General features: G+C 33.9%; 1 protein-coding gene across 3 annotated transcripts in view; it reads right to left on the bottom strand.

The window, feature by feature from the left end:
- LOC106708841 (teneurin-a) overlaps positions 1-20,103 on the bottom strand; it is a 54,840-nt gene that overhangs the window by 22,027 nt on the left and 12,710 nt on the right. For 2 of the 3 annotated variants that reach the window (XM_045678077.1, XM_045678078.1), the window contains 2 exons: positions 17,180-17,239; positions 6,315-6,565 (listed from right to left, as the gene is read on the bottom strand). In XM_045678077.1, the coding sequence (XP_045534033.1) occupies positions 6,315-6,565; positions 17,180-17,239 (311 nt within the window). The remainder of the gene's footprint in view (positions 1-6,314; positions 6,566-17,179; positions 17,240-20,103) is intronic. The other variant, XM_045678079.1, reaches the window with a different exon arrangement.

Below are 20,103 nucleotides of genomic sequence, written 5' to 3'. Positions count from 1 at the left end.
TTTAATTAGAAAAACGAATTCCGTTTTGAAGCGGTAACGTCGCCGCCGGTTCAAAGTTTATACGACATGCATACCTTATCTCGACTTCTTATAATTTAATGGGAATCTAAACGAAGTGCGATCCGATACGATAAGAGCCATTGACTTAAGACACCTTATATTCCGGTCCGGTTCATTACATTACTTTAAAGAAACGAAGAAAATGTAATGTTCCATTTTATGTTCCATTCCGAAGTCGGACTTTCTCTCCGGCCAAGTTTAGCTTCGTTCTTAATTGGATAATACTTTGAAGAGATATATTAAAGTTGTTCATACTTTAAACTCAACATATAAATTGTATTAGTGCGATACGCGAAGTAATTGATTACGAGAGAAATTTATTAGAAAAGATAAGATAAAGATCATTTACTACCTTAGATAAATGTGAGATTGCGTAGTTTTATTGGGTTTATTTAACTTTTTGCTGTTAAGTGCCATTTCGAGGGGGAATTGATAATTTATATTTTCGAATTGAAAAATCTCATTAGCTGCACAAATCTTTTATAAAAACAACTAGAACGTTATTGAAGAAATCTACGTTATTTCGTATGTATATATTAAAAAAAAACTTATAAAACTTCATTCAATTTATTGCTCAATAGAATAATTTCAATTAACAGAAATATGATAATTGTGGACTGCAAATAAGAAGTCGAAATAAATGAAATCGTAAAATAAATTGGCTTGCTGCCAGTGGCATTGCACCTGCCAAACATTTTATCAGATATTTATAATTAAGTGCATTCCCCCCAAGTTTCGTTAACAACGTTTATTTGCATAATAAGAGAAAATGACAAAGACGTAACACTTGATAATGATATTTACATAAATTTTTATATCTACACATTGACTTGTAAAAAAACAAATTAAATCGAACGTCGGCAGGGGTCGGTAATAAAGACAGAAAACGTTATCTGACCCGGTGGGCTCACTAGCGCTTTTCTTTCTACGTCAAGAAAGTATAACAACACCTAGTAGCGCCTTTCTCACCGGGCCAGATTTCCTTGTTTGACTATAGTTTAGTACTACTGTCGGTTTCGACTGTAAGTGATACTTGCATTAACACAATGTCGTTGCTCACATTCACTTTGAAAGAAACATTAAAAACAATCTAAAATAGTCTTAACCCTAAGAAAAAGTTGCGAGTTAATAACGTGTCACTTGATTTAGAGGTAACTCTTCCAACTAGTGTATACGCTACAAAGTAAGCAATATTAATAACGTTCAAACAACGTGTGCAATTGTTTTGTTGTAAGTTTGTGTGTGAAAAGCCTTTCTTTCCGACGATGAGTTGCCGAAAGTGAGGAAGTTGTTCCCGTGGCGTGCCGGCGGCGCGTTATTTGGTGTTTGTTGGAACAGTTTAACTGCGCTGCGGGTTAAGTTAAATTGAAACTGTAGTTGCAAACATGCTATGTTCTCGCTAACATAACATATTTTTTACTATTTGAATACGCTGGTATGCAAAGAAAATTACTGTAATGTTAATACAAGCGTTTTATCGTGGCCTTCAGTACCAATATATTTTGCAAATCTGTAAAATTATAATAAATAAAGTTTTTTCCAACCAAAATTTACTTTAAGTGATATGAGTATGTGTTCATAAGTCAAATTCAATGTAATTCATTACTTATTTTACAAGCTTATATTGAGTTACACCTGTCGCAATGTTTGTCATCAAATCTTGCAAATTAAATTTTAACCACTTCTTGGTTAGCGATAGAGTAGAAATTTTGCATACAGTTATAAGTCGCGTAACAATGCAATATAATGATAACACTGGTCTGATGATGGAGCTGGAAAGTGGCCATATGAAATTCTTAATAAATAGACAAAACTTAATCGACTTTGGGTTCGTTTAAATATAACACTTCGATTTTTTTATGATAATTTTTAAATTATTTTAATTACCAAGAACATAATATAAGCTTATTTCTAAAATGTTTTTTTCTTTTAACCTTATTTATTTTTATCATTGCGTTAGTTAAATATTTTACCAAAATCTGCCAAAATTACTACGTTTTGTACTTTTCAATTGTAACACGTGTTTATGGTTTTTATAGTCAGTTACTTACATAAGTATAAATAAAAAAGCCAGAATATTTAAAGCAGAGAGTTAAATAAAATTTGAAAGTGTTAATGAATGAGATAAAGGCAAAAAGTGTACAGAGTGGAAAGTAACACCCAGTTCGCAAATTCATATTTAAATAAAATTCAATTAACAATTAAGAGAAGATAAACTAGAATTTCACAACACGCTGCTTTAATGGCGAGAGTAAATTTGCTTTTATCTGTTCCGGAACAAATAAGAACTTAAAGTGCAATTTCCCGCCTTAGCATGCGGGTTGCAGCACAAAATTGATTCAATTAGCATATCCAATGGATTCCGTTAACTTTCGAACGTCCGAACAGTTTTCAAAACAAATAACATCCATTTTCAGTTTTGAGTATTTGCTTTGCATTGCTGCTGGCAAACGAAACTCTGAGGTACTGGGTCCGATCCTATTCAGACCCTTGATTGAATCCAATGTGCAAGTGCGAATGAATAAATTAATTCATACATGTTTTATATGAAAACGTAGTAATTGAATGACGTTGGTCATTCATGGCAAAATTTAAAGCTTTCGTCTGCTTTGAGAAATATTTTTTTAATTGAATATAAAGAATTTTCATAAGATGATAAGGCATTTGGCTTAGCCTAGAACATGTATTTATCATAAAAATTAGTAATCAGATTTTTTTTTAAAGTTGACTCTGAACAAGACCACTAGAATCCTGTCAACGAACAGTTTACGTGTAGTTTCCCAACTGACGAGCCACTAAACTATTTGAATTCTCTGTATCAATGGAATACTAAATTATACTTTCAAAATGGCTATTTGACATGAACTATTGCATGTTTAACAGTGACAATTTCTATTCTTTGAATTGTGAGTCAACCACAATGGACTTGAGAGGCCAATTACTATTTTCAAAGAGTGCGTAAATACTGAGGTCCACAAGGCTACTTGACCATCTCTTTTATAAAGCACAAAGGAAAAGAAAAAGTTCTAAACGTTACAACTCGTTTCCTTTCTGCTAGAAATGGAATTAAAATATCTCTCCAGCATGTAGCGGGGTCGTAACTCGCAGCACAGCGCATTGTTTCTTTGAAGGTTCCGCAGTTACGTAATAGGAGCTTTGCGTGACGTCGTGATAAAATGGCTTCGCCGGCTCGTACTCGTACCATATGCATTATACCTCGTTCTATTTTTAAATGCAGAATAAAAATTGCTGACACGTGAAATTGATTTTGAATTTCAAATTAGGTTAGAGTTTTAGACGTAATTGAAAAATGAGCGTACAAAAGAGTTACACGTTTACAAATAGTAATTTTAAAGCTCCGCCGACTCGAAGAAATTAAAACTAAATATTTTTTATATTACTCCAAAAATACTGTTTGACATTGATTAATTAAACACGTGTTTTAACCCTTTGACTGCCCCTGATTGATATTATTGACGTCAACATGGTGATATGTTTCACCATAAATTTGTATCATCACAACGCATTTGGTACAACACTTCATTATTTATTGATAAAAATCTCATTTCGCAAGTCCACGCATAATGTTTCAATAACTATGATTGGTCAAAAATCAGCGCCGGGTACTAGTCACGGTATAAAAGGATTTAAGCTAAAATGTATTTTAACCACTGTCTAAATTTTTTTATGGTAAGGCCCTTTATTTTTAATTTTAGTAGTAATCTTATAATACATAAATGTATAAATATAGTAAGATTAATAATTATTAAATCTTTCTTTTGTAAGTTAAGTTAAGTAGAATATCCTAAAGGATACCTAGTAGAGAGTCTCTTCATTCAAGTTCTAATAGTAAACAGCTTCTGTGGCATAGACAGTGTTCGTATGTAGGGCAGATGTAGTTATCACTTCTGTTGCGGACGGAATCGACTTTGATGCTATTTTTGCGACCTCTTAAACGTGTCTGCGGTCTGAAGTTTTATCGCTACGAACACTCGCATGCGGTCAACTGAATTAGATACAGAAATAGTTTTATGAATAAACCAGGCCCATCGAAGAGGACTTAGCTGATATATAAAGAAAGGTGGATACGGCCATTTCTCTTCATAAAAATGAAACTATTTGAATACCTAACTATTACAAATAGTCAGTAACAGAAAAGACTTAAACCTAATCCTGAAAGAGATACTAAGTAAGTAATCGTAAACTTATTGGGACGTATAAATTTTAAAATCGAAAAAAAGTTTCTTATGTTTTTACCAAGCTCCATGTAATTTGTGATTAAGTAATTTCAAAGTAATTAGTATATTCAATTGCAATAAATTTTAAACGCAAAATCCATGTAAAGATATACGTGTTATTTATTTATCAAATAAAAAAGTCATCTCGGTTATGAAAGCGGTGCCTGCGTACAAGATATTTTATCGGGTCGCAAATAAAAAGTTATTCTGGGTTAAATCGAGATAGGATTACTTTCGCGATTTATGGAGCTTTAGGTATGGTATACGTAAATTATGATTGGTCGTTTCGCGGATAGGCCGGGCCTGATATATCCCTAGTAAAATGATATGCGACGTGGAAGTGTAAGATTATTTATTACCCCGCTAACACATAAGCGAAAGCCGTCGTTTATATTATTTTTGTTTAAATATTTGAATAGTTTTTTTTTATACGCCGGTTTGAAACCTAAACAAAGTATGTCGAGAGACTAATGCCACACGTCCATTTTCGTTGCACCATCGATGTTTAATCCACTCATTTACATATGTTGTGTTGGTACAATGAAATATATTACTGTAGTGGATTAAGCTTTTAAATAAAATGCTCGAATATTTTAACTATAAATCTAAAGTTCGCGTATATAAAATTAATATTTGTAGCTCTTAAATTGCTTTCAACTATCTCTTGAAGGCATTTTCTTTATTCCCTATAGAATATACTGTATGTTAAATCCAATCTTATTGTATTGCGCTTCAACTAAATTTTTAAATGATATTTTTAAAGATTTTCGTTTTATCATCGTGTTGCTACTAAAAATGCGTAACAACGTCAGCCTCAATCAATTTTGTATTTACGTCCTATAAAATGTATTTTTTGTACCAGTCGTTTCCAATAATGATGACATTGTCTAAAAGGAATTAATAATGACAGTCCAAACGGAATCCACTCACTAAAGCTAACGAATTAAAAGAGATTTATAATGCGTATAATTTGATCGGCATTGGATGTGAGTTATTAAAGGAACACCTTAACGATTTACATTCGGACGTCCCGCTGACTTTTTATGAACTTAGATAAATTGTTCTTTTTCTTGTGGCTTTGTATTAGAACATAGATTAACTTACTCGTTGAGGGTTCATAATTATGATACTATTGGGTAGCTTGTACTTAACAGTTGGGGGTTCAAATAGTTGAATAGTTCCGATGGAGTTTGGGTTTTAAATTTTATACACTAATGTACTTCAAGTACATATACTTACATGATAAAACTAAAGAAAATAATGTGCAACTCTCTTAGTAATATAATTTTCGTAATTTTAATATAATTATCATTCAACACATATAAACTTTTTTTGGAGCTGTTATAAACAGTTTTAATTCTAATTTCTAAACGTCATAGTCTAGAAACCTTTGAGAATTATGTTATTTTAATACTGTTAGTTGGTAAATAAAAAAAAAACCAATAATAATGTACTTCACAAATAAGAATTTTTAGTAAATTCAGTAGTATTTAGTAGAAAAAAAATATTGTTTAAACAAAATATTAACAAACCAATTTATTCATTCATTGCGTTAGTCACATTGAATAAAATAAATATCTGAATGTACTGAAATAACAATAGACAGCTGAGATTAAATTTCAATCCAGAGGGAGATTGTTACGTTGAAACGAACGGCATGTTTCTCGCAATTTATAAAGTGCATTAATTCAAATATATAATTTAGATTAGAATTTGTTTTTGTACTTAAATAAGAAAAAAGTAGGATTTGTTTGATGCAAAAGGGAGTTTGTATGATGTTATTTTTTGTATTAATAAAAAAAAAATGTTGCCGTCTGATCTAGCAGTGGGGATCTAAAACTATCGAAGGATCAATAACTACTGGTATAGATTTTATTATCAAAGCTTCGATTAATGATTTTTTTTATTCCAATAAGACCTCACAAATAATAATACATATTTCTAAAAAGAATAAGAGTGACAAGAATTTGCTTTCGTAGGATTTTGGCAGTGGAAACTGATGTTTATTTTACTCACCTATAAAGTAAGCGAGCATCGCTGCTAAGATGACACAAAGGCAGATCATAGCGATGGCGAGACACTTCCATGTGCAGCGATGCTGACAGCGCTTGTCGATGTGGAAGCGAGAGGGGGAGTATACGGGCACTGGGCTAGGTTGCGTAGCCCGCAGCGGGAATACCGGCATAACGAGCGGTTGGTTTGCGAGCTGGCAGTGCCCGCTGCCCAGCGTGCCGCTCATGCCGCCAGCCATGCCCGCGTTTGCCAATCTGCAACAAACGTGATAGAGTTAGTTGTTTATTCATATTCACCAATCTGCACAAATGTTAAAGTACTTATTAAGACAGTAAACTAGTAACCATGAATGCATGTTTTAGTTCTTATTTTTACAAAGTAAATTCGTGTATTCATGAAGAATAGATAGCGCTAATATTAAATTCATCATAAGTAAGAAATCTTGTGGTCTTATACCATAACTTTTATTTTGATTTAAAAAATGACCTTCCGCAACTTGAGCTTAATTACGTCACTTCTCTTTATAATATGCCGTTTTAAAAACGAATGAGTTAACATACAGCCAGTAATAAATTATTACCGCATACTTAATTAGAGCTGTCAAGAATCCACAGTAAGGTAAATGTACGTTCACTGTGACGTATGAAATATCCCAGGCTTCGTTAGGTGTTTCATTCAGTCCACGGCTCTGGAAATTCAAGCTGCGAATAAAGTGTATCATGTTTAAATTATTTTTTTTCCTTCCTTCTTCATGTTTCTGTTTGATTTTTTTCTACTGGGATTACGTGATTTATTTATATTATAAACTAGCTTCTACTCGCGACTCCGTCCGCGCGGAATAAAAAATATAAAACGAGGTAAAAATTATCCTATGTCCGTTTCCTGGTTCTAAGCTACCTGCCCACCAATTTTCAGTCAAATCGATTCAGCCGTTCTTGAGTTATAAATAGTGTAACTAACACGACTTCCTTTTATATATATAGATAGATAGATGAATGATAAAGATTATAAATAAAAAAGAATGAATCTATGTTTTTTCTAAATAATTTACTTACTTCATAGATAATTCATTGAATAATAAAGAAATGTTAAGTCTTTCAATCATTCCACAAAGCATTCTTTAACACATATCATCATCAACATATCAAATCCATTCCCACACTCGCGCCGCATAGCTGTAAAGTTTTTAGAGTTCCATACAAGTATCGGAATAAAAATCTGGAATTTCCTTTCCTATCCTCACTCAACAACCTGTCGCGGTTACATAAAAAAGGTTAGATTACGAACAACTGTTGCATAGCGAATCTGTGTCTTCGACCATATGGTGTTTTTATTATTATGGATCCTTTTAGACAATCAAAACGTATCATTATTAGAGATTTGGATTCTATAAAAAAAGATGAAGCCCTTCAAACACGTCCGCCCCGAGAGGTCATTAATCAATTAGCCGAAGTTCGCTGTCATGGCTAAATTTAAACTTTTAAAGGCAGTCAACATATGGTGTATCAGTTGTCCGAAGCGTTCACCAACTGACGCTAACGTAATAACCCCTGCCTTGGCAGTAATAAGAAAGTAGAAATAATCGGCCAGAACTTAGCGGGGCCGGAGCGTGACTCGCAAAGGGTTTGTTTCGAGGACCCACTACACTATAATTTTCTTTGAAAGAAGCCCGAGGTACAAGAAGAAAGAAAGAAATCGTAAAAAGAAATCACAGTAGCGGTTATTGTAAAGACGTTTGAACATTTTACTCGCAAAGATTAAAAAATAAAGTTATAAAAAAGTTAAATTAGATATGTAGCGTTACAAAATAAGATATTTTTGACAGGGAATGTTTAAATGCAAAATTTTACTAAATATTATAAATGCGTACGTTTGGATAGATGTTTGTTTGAAGGTATCTCCGGAAGGGCTCGATGAAATTTGGCACAGATGTAGTCTGGAAGAACACATAGGCTACTTTTTAAGTTTTATTTAATTCCGCGTGGACGGAATCACGTAGTATATAAATTGAATGTATAAAATTTTTTCATCACATCTCTTTCGTCAATTACCTATTATTTAATTCAAATCATGACTATCTTTTCTCTTAAATATAATTCTTTGTTGATTTTATTTGCGTGGGTTTTGATTAATATAATATTGTTGCAGTTAGTTGAATCCGAGTTCTGTAATCGGAGAATGTCGATTAACAGTTTATTATACGAATCATTTGTAACTGTAAACGAAATTGATTTCGTTAAATCCATCCTCATTTTGGTTTTTTTATTGTTGATTACTTCGCGTGGGCGTCATTACTAGTCGGACATCATTTCCGCCTGTTACCGGTATTACCAAAGTGAACTGTTTTGTTTTTGTACAAGGAAATTTCTTTGCCGACTCGCATTATGTTAAGTACGATGTTGGTATAACTTACTTCTCAATTCTGCTTTGCAACGGTGTTATTCTATTTACGAGTTATTCGTCAATGGAGGTGTGTTGTTGAATGAGAGAATTTTCGAAGACAATTAGCGGCGCCGACTGTCACTATTGCAGAACAATGTGACTATATTTCAAGAGGCGTCCGACGGGCGTCCGTTCAAATTTTGACAGGCGTCGGTCGCAAGTGAGCTCTTAATGAAGCGGTAAATAATGAGGAGAGGTGTTCTGCGCCGAGAGCCACGTCTAATTAACGCGAGAGCTCTCGACCAGTTTACACCAACCGGAGCATACTTGTCATACAATCCTTGCATACTACTTCAAAAAGCTTTCATTTGATAACAACAGTAATGTAATATCATAAATAGTGAAATGGCTTCTAAAAAAGGAGCAAACTTGAGCAGGTAGCGATAGAACTCGTTCGTGTGCGAGTTCGCTCGATCGTGTAGTTTTTGTGATGGTAATCGCGCGTGCAACGGTCACATCTAACATCAGGCATCGGAACGGGATGCACCGACCTCTAACTGGTAAACAAAAAGTGTGCGGCACCGCACGGGCACGGGCCGTGAGAACGCGTCTCCTTGAGCGGTGTTACCGTCCATTTATCTCGCACGGTCGTGCTGGAATGAAAGGCATCGTGTACTTTTATTGCTTTCTGTACTTAAATATAGGTTTGCGGAGACTAGCAAAGCTTTTAGAACTAAATCGACGTCGCCAATGGATCAGAAGGTGTGCAGTGAATAGAAATAAACAACTATTTTATCCGTTCATGCTGCTACGGATTAGCTTTGGAGGTGTGTTGAAATTATTTCCATACAGCTTCGACGTTGTTAATAAATTACATAATTATTTTTATGTTAAACGTTCAAAGTTTAATTGATGTCAAACATCGGGGACGGCATTGACCTCGGAGAAATTAAACTCTATAAAATGGAATGTAAATGATGCAACGAACTTTAGAATTGACTGTTTATGAAGTTGTTTGAGATTAAATATCAATCATAGTCGTAATAGATTTCGCTTAATCTTTGTAATTAAAATTTTATAAATGCTGTTAAATTTTCAAAATTAATTATTTTAACGGAGCTTTTAAGCGATGTTTATATAGTTATATTAATTAGTGTTGAAGTTATTTATGTTCGATTTATTTGTGAAGATTTTAACCAATTTTTTTTATAGTATAGAGATGTAAAATATATGAATATACGGTTTAAAATAAATATTGAGTAACATAAAATTAGCCAAAAGACTCGAAAGCATTGTTGCGGTTCGTTATAGATATATTATGTAAGGGATGCCGCATTCCCTGATCCGGGAGGGTGTATGCATTGCCATGAACCCTAGGTACAAAAATGAATCGATATAAGCCGCTAGCTTTGTTTTAAATGCCTAGCATTTTGAAGTCCCTTTAAGAAGACTTTTATATTTATTACCTGCAAGTCTTTATACAAAAGAGCTTTTTATTTATGTTTTATTTGTAAAAATAGCTTCCGATGATTCCGGTATAACGTATAACGTTGACTTTTGCCATTTATGTTATATCAAGAGCTTTAAAATATCCTTTTTATCTAAGTTTATTTATTTTGATAAAAATTGATAATAATTTTACTTTAATTCAGAAAAATAAGTTGAAAAGACTGAATGAATTGCGTAATTAATAAATAAGCCAGAGTTCGCACTTATAGTCCACAGCAGAAAAGTTAAGGAGGCTTCAAATGTACAAGGACAAGTTGAATAATTCTTATACCTTTAGAATTCGCGTTCATGAGCCAATAAGAAAGACGATTTTACCTTAAGAGCGATTACGTCGGAATAATTCAAATTAAGTTAATTTCGTGATGCGCATTTTGTATGGTAATATTTTTAGCAGGAAATATGAAATACCTTTTTATATCATTAAATTAAATAATTGCACAGTCACGTGAATCCTTATTTTAATTTAATTAAATTAAAGTTTATACATAAAATAATACAAATAAAATCATATAACTCAGTATATGATTAGTATAATGATTATTTCATCATTTTAGTCATTTTTCAGTCATCACAATTATTTTTTAGTCATTTTTCTGTATAATTTATAATAGCAATAAGAGTTAATAAATAAATAAATATAAATGTTGAGATCTGCTTTATTCATTGAACGATGTACATTAATACTTATCCGTGAAGTTCAAAATAATGATAATAATCAATTACAATGTGTGAAATTCCAACTAAAGAATTTCAATTAAACTATATCGAAAAAGTATAATCCTCCGATACACACGTGTATCGCAACCTATTTATTTTTTACCTCAGCCGACTCTACGTCCGCCCCCTACATTTAGTGCGAGGGGCGAGCTCTGGAGATGCTATCAACATTAAAATGAATCATACATTGTAATATTATGGTGGAGCTTTGAGTCCTCGAACTAATTGCCCTGTATTGAACGAAGACAATGAACAACCTTGAACGCTGTCGATTGTTCGCGTTTTAAAATGCCGCATTGTAATTGGGAATAAAGGAATTGAGGGCAATTAAAATGATCTTGTGGAGGTTGATAATTTAGTACACGGTTATTTGATGTTCTTCGGAATATAAACAATACAGTAAGTAACAGCTGACAGATGCTATTTAAAGTGTTGTATTTATGCCTGTTATTATTGTTGTATGCTATTTCAAATGGTGAATATCCAGTCTTGTTTTATTTGATTTAAACAATGCTCGCAGATTTCCGTACTTCGAGAAAATTCAGTTATGTTAATAAGATGCATAGACAATACATTGTAATAAATTCCGGACACTCGTCATGTGACTAAAACTCAAAAGCTTTTTCACAAATTTGAATAATTAAAAATTACAAATGAAATAAGTTAAATAAAGTTTTTTTAATATCCAAGACAACAAGATTACTGACTGTTAAACGTATAACTGCTAAGCATTACAGAAGCGTTAAATTTTACGATGGTTGTCGTACTATTGCATTCAACAATGCGGCAATCGCTTACACCAGTATCGAGAAATACATTTAAATAATGGCATTCTTTTACGTTAACAGCGACATGTGCGACCAAATAACTGAGGATACGACGGCGTATAAATCAATCGATGGCAGTTCCAACGACCCCTGCGCTGCAAGTCATGGGTGTAAATTTAAGAAAGCCCCCAATTTAAAACGTAATGTATAACAATAGCGGACCCGTTCTGCCAATTTCCTCTTCGGTCATTTGCGTTGTACCAGGGGCAGGATAAAATGATCGTTGTGGCCCGTTAAAATGCTAATCTAGGATTGCTAGAGTAGGCAGATTGCGATCGGTATCCGCTATTCTTTACGTCTCAAGTATCACGGTCTTCAAACGACAGATTAAAAAAAAGGAGAATTTAACCTAATTATTAAGGACGAGACTGAGATCTTTTTTGCATATTTTTATTGATTGTTTTTGAAGAAGCGTGATATATAAAATAATATTTACTCTATGTTTAATTAAGTTTGAAAAATATTGTTGGCCCAATTTATACAGAGAAATGATTCCAGAAAAAAAGGATTGAAAATACACGACCAGTCCGGTTATATTTTTCCACGAGCCAGTGTTTCTTTGATCAAATACTGTCGAAGCGTACGCTTGGGAAAAACTCCAGATTTGCAATGGAAAAAAATTGAATAACAGATCGGGTATTGTTTATTTTTCGTTTACTGGTTCATCTCGAGTTTACTTTGAATTGAAATATCGGTATGAAAACAAAACATTAGCTACTTCAATTACGTATGTTTTTATTGTAATATAAAAAAATTAACTACTCAATGAGTCAAAATATGCTCATATTCATTATTTATGTTCCAATATAAAGAGAAAAGATATCATTGTGCATTTCTTCAGTGCAGTTTTTCACATTGATGGTAAACAATAAACTAAATAAGTATTACAATAAATATAAAAGTAAACCCAACAATTTGCAGTCTCAAATTTATCTTAACATATGTCTGATGATATCTTTGTAATATGATTTTTTATTTTAATATCATCCTCATGTTGTTATACGATTAAAAATAGAATGGGATAAAAATGAAGATGGGCGGAGCCGCGCGCCGTCCACGATCACACCCAACTGATTACCAAAATACATTAGTCATAATGACCTTTTAAATGGAATCTTGTTCCCGGAATACTTTTTTTAACCAGTTAATAGCTGAGTAATTTTTAAAAATCGATAATATATTTATAACCCGTTCGATGAAACACGAAGCTACAAAACAACAAAAATTATACAGACTTTAGTAACGAAGTGAACTAAAAAGTACAAGCGTATAAACATTGACTTGTGACATTTGTAAGGGAATTACTTTCTCTATCATGTTTTTCCTCGTGGGAAATTCCTGGTTTATTACGTTACATACAAATATTATTTATTAGGTCGTGCGTATATTGTTTTGTGTTGCTTTTTATGTTATTCTTTGTATTTATGAAATTTATTCAGGTACGCATAGTTGGAAGGTCTATTTCCATAAGGCGGATATCAACAAATGCGTGACATGAGATATTCTTTGATAAATTTGCATTTGAGCGGAGTTGAGTCGAAGGGCTCTCTGTACGTTGCACTCTCGAAAACGTTGAACTCCCTCCTTATTAATAACTCTCACGGGCCTGATGTTTGTTTTAGCTCGGGGCACGTTAGGTAATGTTGAAGTTGATTCATGAATGGGAGAGTGGCTCGTGCCTGCTGCGCGACCGCTCGCTTAAATTTAGCAAATATAATTTTCTCGGAAATACATCATCTAAGAAGCTTATTACGTAGTCGCTAAAGATGTGTTATAGAAATTCAAAGCTTTGATGTTCGAGAACCTTTCATGACATTCTCATTTTCAAAAGGTAACAAATATTAGAATTTGCAAATGCTTGCTTTTCTATATGAGCTTTAATACGAACATTAAAAAAATATGAAAACGTTTCACCTTAACCGACGAACTACAAGTTTGTACGTTGCAGTTATCTACATCTATTATAATTTTAAAACGCGAACCGATATCGATCGCTCGTTATAAATCACTTTAAATAACGAGCCTTAAATTATTCAATGGTTGCGGTATTTCATATTTACAGCGTCGCACTAAATATTGTTATCTCACTGTGATATCTGATGGCATCGAGCTACCACCGTGTTCTGCCTCCGGCAGCTTTATCGCTTCAAATGAATGGACGCGATACAGAATAAGCGGCCAATTACCGGCCGTCCTAGACCGCGGGGATCCGCGTCTAAATAATTGTGCTCACGCGCAGATAGTGATAAATTTTCCATTAGAGCAATAGCGCCTGCGTGGCAGGGGTTCGCCAGCCAATTGCAACAACTGACGGTTACGTTTACCTAACAATTATTTATCGAATATTTCTCTACGGTAGTTTGAAAATAAATACTATACATCCTATTATTACAAAATGAAATTAAATTGGTGTTGTATTAAAAGAGTTTAAGAAATGAAAAAAATGCAAGCGCATTCCCCTAATCTTAGAAGTCAAGAAAGCAGCACTTAATCTCGTCTTACTCGAGTCAACAACTACAACTCACTTGTTAGTTATAATGCAGGAATGTAGCCGTTAAGTGTGTTTAGTTTTTTTATTAAAAAGTTAAATAAATACTGCAGAAAAAAAATCAAGAAATACGGTGGTGGGCAGAATTATCAAAACGATTTGATTCAACAATAGATATCCATTAACCTGTTTCGTCGCAGTGAGAATTGCAAGTCTTAAAGTAAACTGTCGGCATTGTTCAGCGATACGGAAAAACGTTTCGCAGGCGGCAGCGGTGGCGCCCCTGGCCGGTCGTATTTCACCCCGATTCAATATTATTTCGACAGAGGCGCAAAGAGTAGGAAGAGTGCCGGAGCCGACGCCGCGGGCGCTCGCCTATCGCACACCGCTCCACAATATTGTCCTCTCCTCTGTTGCCTCGGGTTACATAGTAAATATTTTTCGGCGGTTGCCTGATTGAAAAATTTTATCACATTCCATCCCTCCCACCAGGAACGACGCATCGAACGATAATGGATCGCTTTAGCTTTTAGACATATCTGATACGGGTCGAGAAAACATTTTCAATTTTGGTTTGTTTATATTGTACCAATATAGCGGAAGGAAAAATTTCATTTTTAAATGTCACGTGCTTATAATACTAATAAGTCAGTAATGCAGATTATTTTTAAGTATTATCTTTGACAAAACAGAAAACAATATGTTTTAAACGGAAAATTTGGTCTCAGAAACCCACGGTAAGTGTTACGAATTTGTTTAATTCCTTCACGCCTTTTTTGCCCTTCGAATATCTTCTTAAAGCTCGTTATCGCTAAGTATCACACGGGATAGAGGTCAAGCGTCGTTTAGTCAATACTATGTATAAGAAATCTTTTGAATTAATCGTAATGGACTTCATTATTTCCCCCGCAGTCTTACCTAAAGATATAAATGGGCCCATTACCAGCATCTCTTCGATTTGGGCTTAATGAATGACAAATAAGATCCATTTCACAGCGATCAATAAGACATTTGCGCGGCTTTATCTCATTTGAATTCCCAGTGCTGACTGACTTCATTTTAGTGTACGGAATTTTAGTGTACGTAATTTAGGTTCGTATAATTCAGACGTATTCCCCACTCGATGTCACTGTGGAGCTAATAAAACTTTATCGTCCGTATATAATGATGTTGACATTCAAAACTAAGCTTGTATTACAATAAAAATGCAGTAAGAAGTCTCATATCGAGTTGAAGACACTCGTAAAAATAAAGTGAATGTAGAAATTGTACGCTACTGACGATGGCTCATTACGAGAAAATTGCAGTGTCGTGTATTGACGATATAGGAGCTAAATAAGTGGAGGACTCAGAACAAAAGGAAATTAAACCTAAAGAAAAAAACTTTTTTTTAAAAAAATTGCATTATCTAAAAAAAAAGATATTAACTAACGTAAACTCAAAATTACTTATTGAGAAAAAGAGTTGCTAACAATTCTTTTATAGACAGAAAAATAATTTATCAGAATAATCACTTATTAAATATTTATTTACCGATCAAAAGTATTTGCAATCGTATTTCGAAAAAAAAGGCAAAGTATTACGTAAATGTTTTATATAAGATCACAACAAAATCAATAGATAGCAGGGTAGTTCACACTACACTACCCGTATCCCACATTATAAATCCCCTATCTGTATCAAGCCCTCTTCACATTTTGTCTCATATCAATTTTTGCATGGCTCATGAAATTTAGTATGAAGCGTAACGGAGTTGTTATATTTTATCACCGAAGCATGCTCGGTTTCGATTTCGGCATTAAAACGAACCATTTGATGAACCCGCAATTTATTACCTAAAATAATTTCACAAATGAAAACGCCCTTCTGATATTTTTGACGGTTATTATAACAACGGGTGTGCGGTTAGTATAGACGGTTTGTTTTCAATTAATTGGTAATTGATTCTTGTAATGTATATTACATGTCGGAGTCACGAACGAATATGGTTCGCCCCATAACATCGAAATACCCTAAATTCAATTTTGTAATCTAATCTAATCTAATTTCAATTCAATAAATCTTTAAAAATTTCACACAAATAAAATAGTAGTTTCCACTAAAATTTAATGAGAAGACTGTTAATTAATTAGTAAAATGTTGTAATATTTAAAATTGTTTGTTGTCCAACGTCGACACCTTTAAATAAATTTAATTCCAGGGCCAAAGCGATGTTCGTTTATTTAAATTTTAAAGTTCCCTAAGGAAAAAAAATGTTGCAACTATTTGCACGCTCGAATGTGTCTCAGATAATGGTTATTGGGTCATTGGTCACCTTCTACGCAGCGATTGTATTGCAAAGGTTAGATTTTTTCCACTAAACTACTAGCCATTCTGAATATTCTAATGTCAGACTACGACACATATTATTATTTATATTATTATTACATTGCTTATAAAAATATTAGTGACACGACGAAACTCGTCGGTCAGTTGCTTTAGTGGAAAAAAGGATCTTTTAGCTCGATCGTTGAATATTTACAAAGGTATCGACTGTAACGCCCTCTAATGCTCAATTATATTCAATGGCATTTGGCTATTATAAGATATTAAATAGATTTCGATCGAAAAAATATGTAATTGATGTACATCTGAACTTTTATTTTCTGAGAAAATCTATTGATTAATATTATTTCATCAAAGAATAGGTGAGTTACTAGTAAAATATTTTAAATGCTGATGATATCGTACTTAAAATTCAAGATAGGTAGTCGTAATAAGTTTTGATAGATCGTATAGGTACATTTAACGTTCCCTTCGAATCGTCAACCCTTGGAATGAAAACAGATTATTATATCTCAGAGCGTTCGGATGTTATTGGTGTCTCTAATTACGTTTATGGGTCGGGTGGAGTTATGGTAATGTTCGTAGTCTGTGTCGGCTCTGTCGATGTCACTGATACTTACGACTCGGAATTTAGGGTCTGTAGGGCAAGCCATTCGTTAGTCACGCCCGATGACGTGTACCTTGGACAAGACCAAAACTGTTATTAGAATAATTTCCAACGTTTTCTTAGGTACTTGTCTGTGTTGTTGTTTTTATTACAAGTGTGAAAGCTGTATATATAATTATCGGGTTTCGAACTAAGATTTCAGAGTAAGTTAAGAACGACTTTGGGCTTCTTAAAGTTGAATGTCGATTAATTTAAATATTGTGATATAATTTTTATATGTTCTTTTTTGGTTTTTAAATATGTATAAATCGCAGTTGTGTAGTTGCTCTTTGTAAGAAAAGTATTTTATTTTTAACCTGTACGTTGTGCTTGCTACGTTCGTAAATAAAACAACAAAAAGACATTCCCTGGTATCGTACCTATGTGTCTTCCCTTAACTGCACATTGCGGCAAAATGCATGAATTTCCGGACAGAAACAAAGGCACTCGACACGCGAGGCACGCGGTACCGCGAACTCCTAAAGGGTAAAAAGAAAAGGCGTTTCGTGGTAAAAAAGTAAGTTAGGGCGAAGCTTTGTTTGTGTTCTCTACGGGCCGAGTGTTTAGATAAGTGCAGCGGAGAGCGTGCAGCGCGTTTGTTATCTTTCGAGTATGGAACTTAGACAAATGGATCCATCCTGTGTGGTCCGCCCTTGGACTGATGCGCACGGAAAATGGAACTGTAAGATAACAATAAACACCCAACCCATATTGAATCCAATATCAACTATAAGTTTATCGGTAAGCGTTTACACATACCCGCTTACTTCTTAATTTGTTCTCTTTTAGAGGATGCTCGAAGTATCAATATCAACAAAAGTTTATTTTTTCAACTTTATATAACTTTACCGAGTATTTTCGTTGCGATAGTGCGGTATACGATTCCTCAAAAACTTGTTAACGAACCTTCACTTGACCAATTGGACGCTGTATTGATTATCATTCAAATATCATTTGCCACGTGTCGTCAACATCTCTAGATACGGAGACGAACGAACAACACGCACAACTATCTCGGTTCTACAACAGAAATTAAAAACTATGATCGATTTAAGCGACAGAATGGAGTGTTCTAAGTAGTCCCTTACATACGATATTAACTTCCTGTCTGATATGTTGTGCTTCCCCATGTAACCCAGTACCCCGGAATTAGATTAATTCATGGGATCGTTTCGTGACCGCTTTTTTACGACACAGCTTTTAGGACTGTTTGTTTACACGACGCGGAGTAAGACTGCGTATGGACTTCTGATACATAAATATTCAAATTAGGAACGAAATAAATCCAAGTGAGGATATGTCGACATTACATATTACCGCGGTCATGGCAGCCGCCTATTCATTACAGTTATTTATAGGAGGCGGTGTCAAACCGAGGTTTGTATTTATTCGGACGGCGGCAGGGCGGTTTGTTTATTTTTGAAACGGGTTAGGCTAAAATACCCTGTGCCGATAAGCGTCCGGTGGTGATCTACCATGTGCCAGTAACACCGAAATATCCCGCGCGACGTTGATTCCTGTGATAGATATACTGACATGTCACCGCCACACATTGAGTATGCGTCGCCTGTCATATACAAATATTACACGCTATATTTAGAACTTCATTATTTTCTAAGAATACGTTCAATGATCTTAAATCCGTAGGGACTTGAATTTACATTGCAAGTTCAATAAGAGAAGTTTGGATAACTTTTTCTTCATACTTTTTGTTCAAAAAAGGATATTAGGTCCTCAAGATTTGAAATTGAGACCACCTAACAACAATATTATAAATGGCATCTTATATGAAATCATAGCAAATGAGACGTATTTTTTACTTACTTCATTCCTTCTTTTCGTATTTCATTGACCTTTTGACATATAAATGAAAGTAATTTATTTACATACTCGTATGTTAAAAGTGGTCATTTTTAACAGTAAATTATCGATAACGTAAAACCTGAATTGTAAAGCTGACTTATACGAAAATAAAACGACATAAATTATGATTATTTCTTAAAAAAGGTTGTTTGAATACATAAATAATAATGGAAAAAGATGTTTTAAATTGATTTGTTCAGAGAGGCCTGCAACGTCATACATATTTATCCATTGCGGGGCTTAGTTGAATATTCGACACGAAAATCTTAAACAATGTTCCAACGGAAGACGATTACAAAAGCTAGCATCAGTAGCGCATAGAGGCGAACCCAATCAATATTGGTCGGAGACAATGGGCATCTCTTATTCAAAACGGAAACTATTACAGTGTCGTCATTGTATTCACGCGGCCTCACCTCCACGAGTGAATTATTCAAACGAAAGTGGTTTGTTTACTACCATAAGAAGATAAGCGAGGGTTTGGTGGGTTTTGTGATTGTGTGTGCGTGTACCGTGTACTCTCGTATACACACAAACACATAAACATCGCTGATAGCTCCGGAACGCAGGACGCTGTCGATCGATGTCAACTTGAAAGATTTATGTCTATCTTTGTGACAGCGGGGTAGTTGTGTATACAATCCTGGATTATCCTTTGCCCTAAACACAACGTCACGCTTTTATGATTATTTTGAAGGCAATCCGAGGGATTTTGTTTATATTGTATTTTTTTATTTTAATATAATGACACAGTTCTTCTTAACCACAATATACATAGTAAAACTAAAACTAATCGTTAAATTTCCTTATATATTTCCTATAACATTTATTTTGATTATTATTCGGAATTAAAAATATAAATTGTTTGTGTAGTATTGCGTAAAAATTAATTACTTAACATTTTATACGCTTATATAGAAAACATTTGTGTAAGTTTGTATTTTCCATAACAAAAAATTCTGCATAAAATATAGTCCAACGTCCCGTTACAGATAACAAGCCTTTATTCACAATAGAAATATTTGAAATGTAGGG

This window comes from Papilio machaon, chromosome 5 (genome assembly GCF_912999745.1).
Source record: "Papilio machaon chromosome 5, ilPapMach1.1, whole genome shotgun sequence".
NCBI classification, from domain to species: domain Eukaryota; kingdom Metazoa; phylum Arthropoda; class Insecta; order Lepidoptera; family Papilionidae; genus Papilio; species Papilio machaon.
The sequence above is the reverse complement of the archived record's forward strand: the minus strand, read 5'-3'. Positions and strand labels throughout refer to the sequence as shown.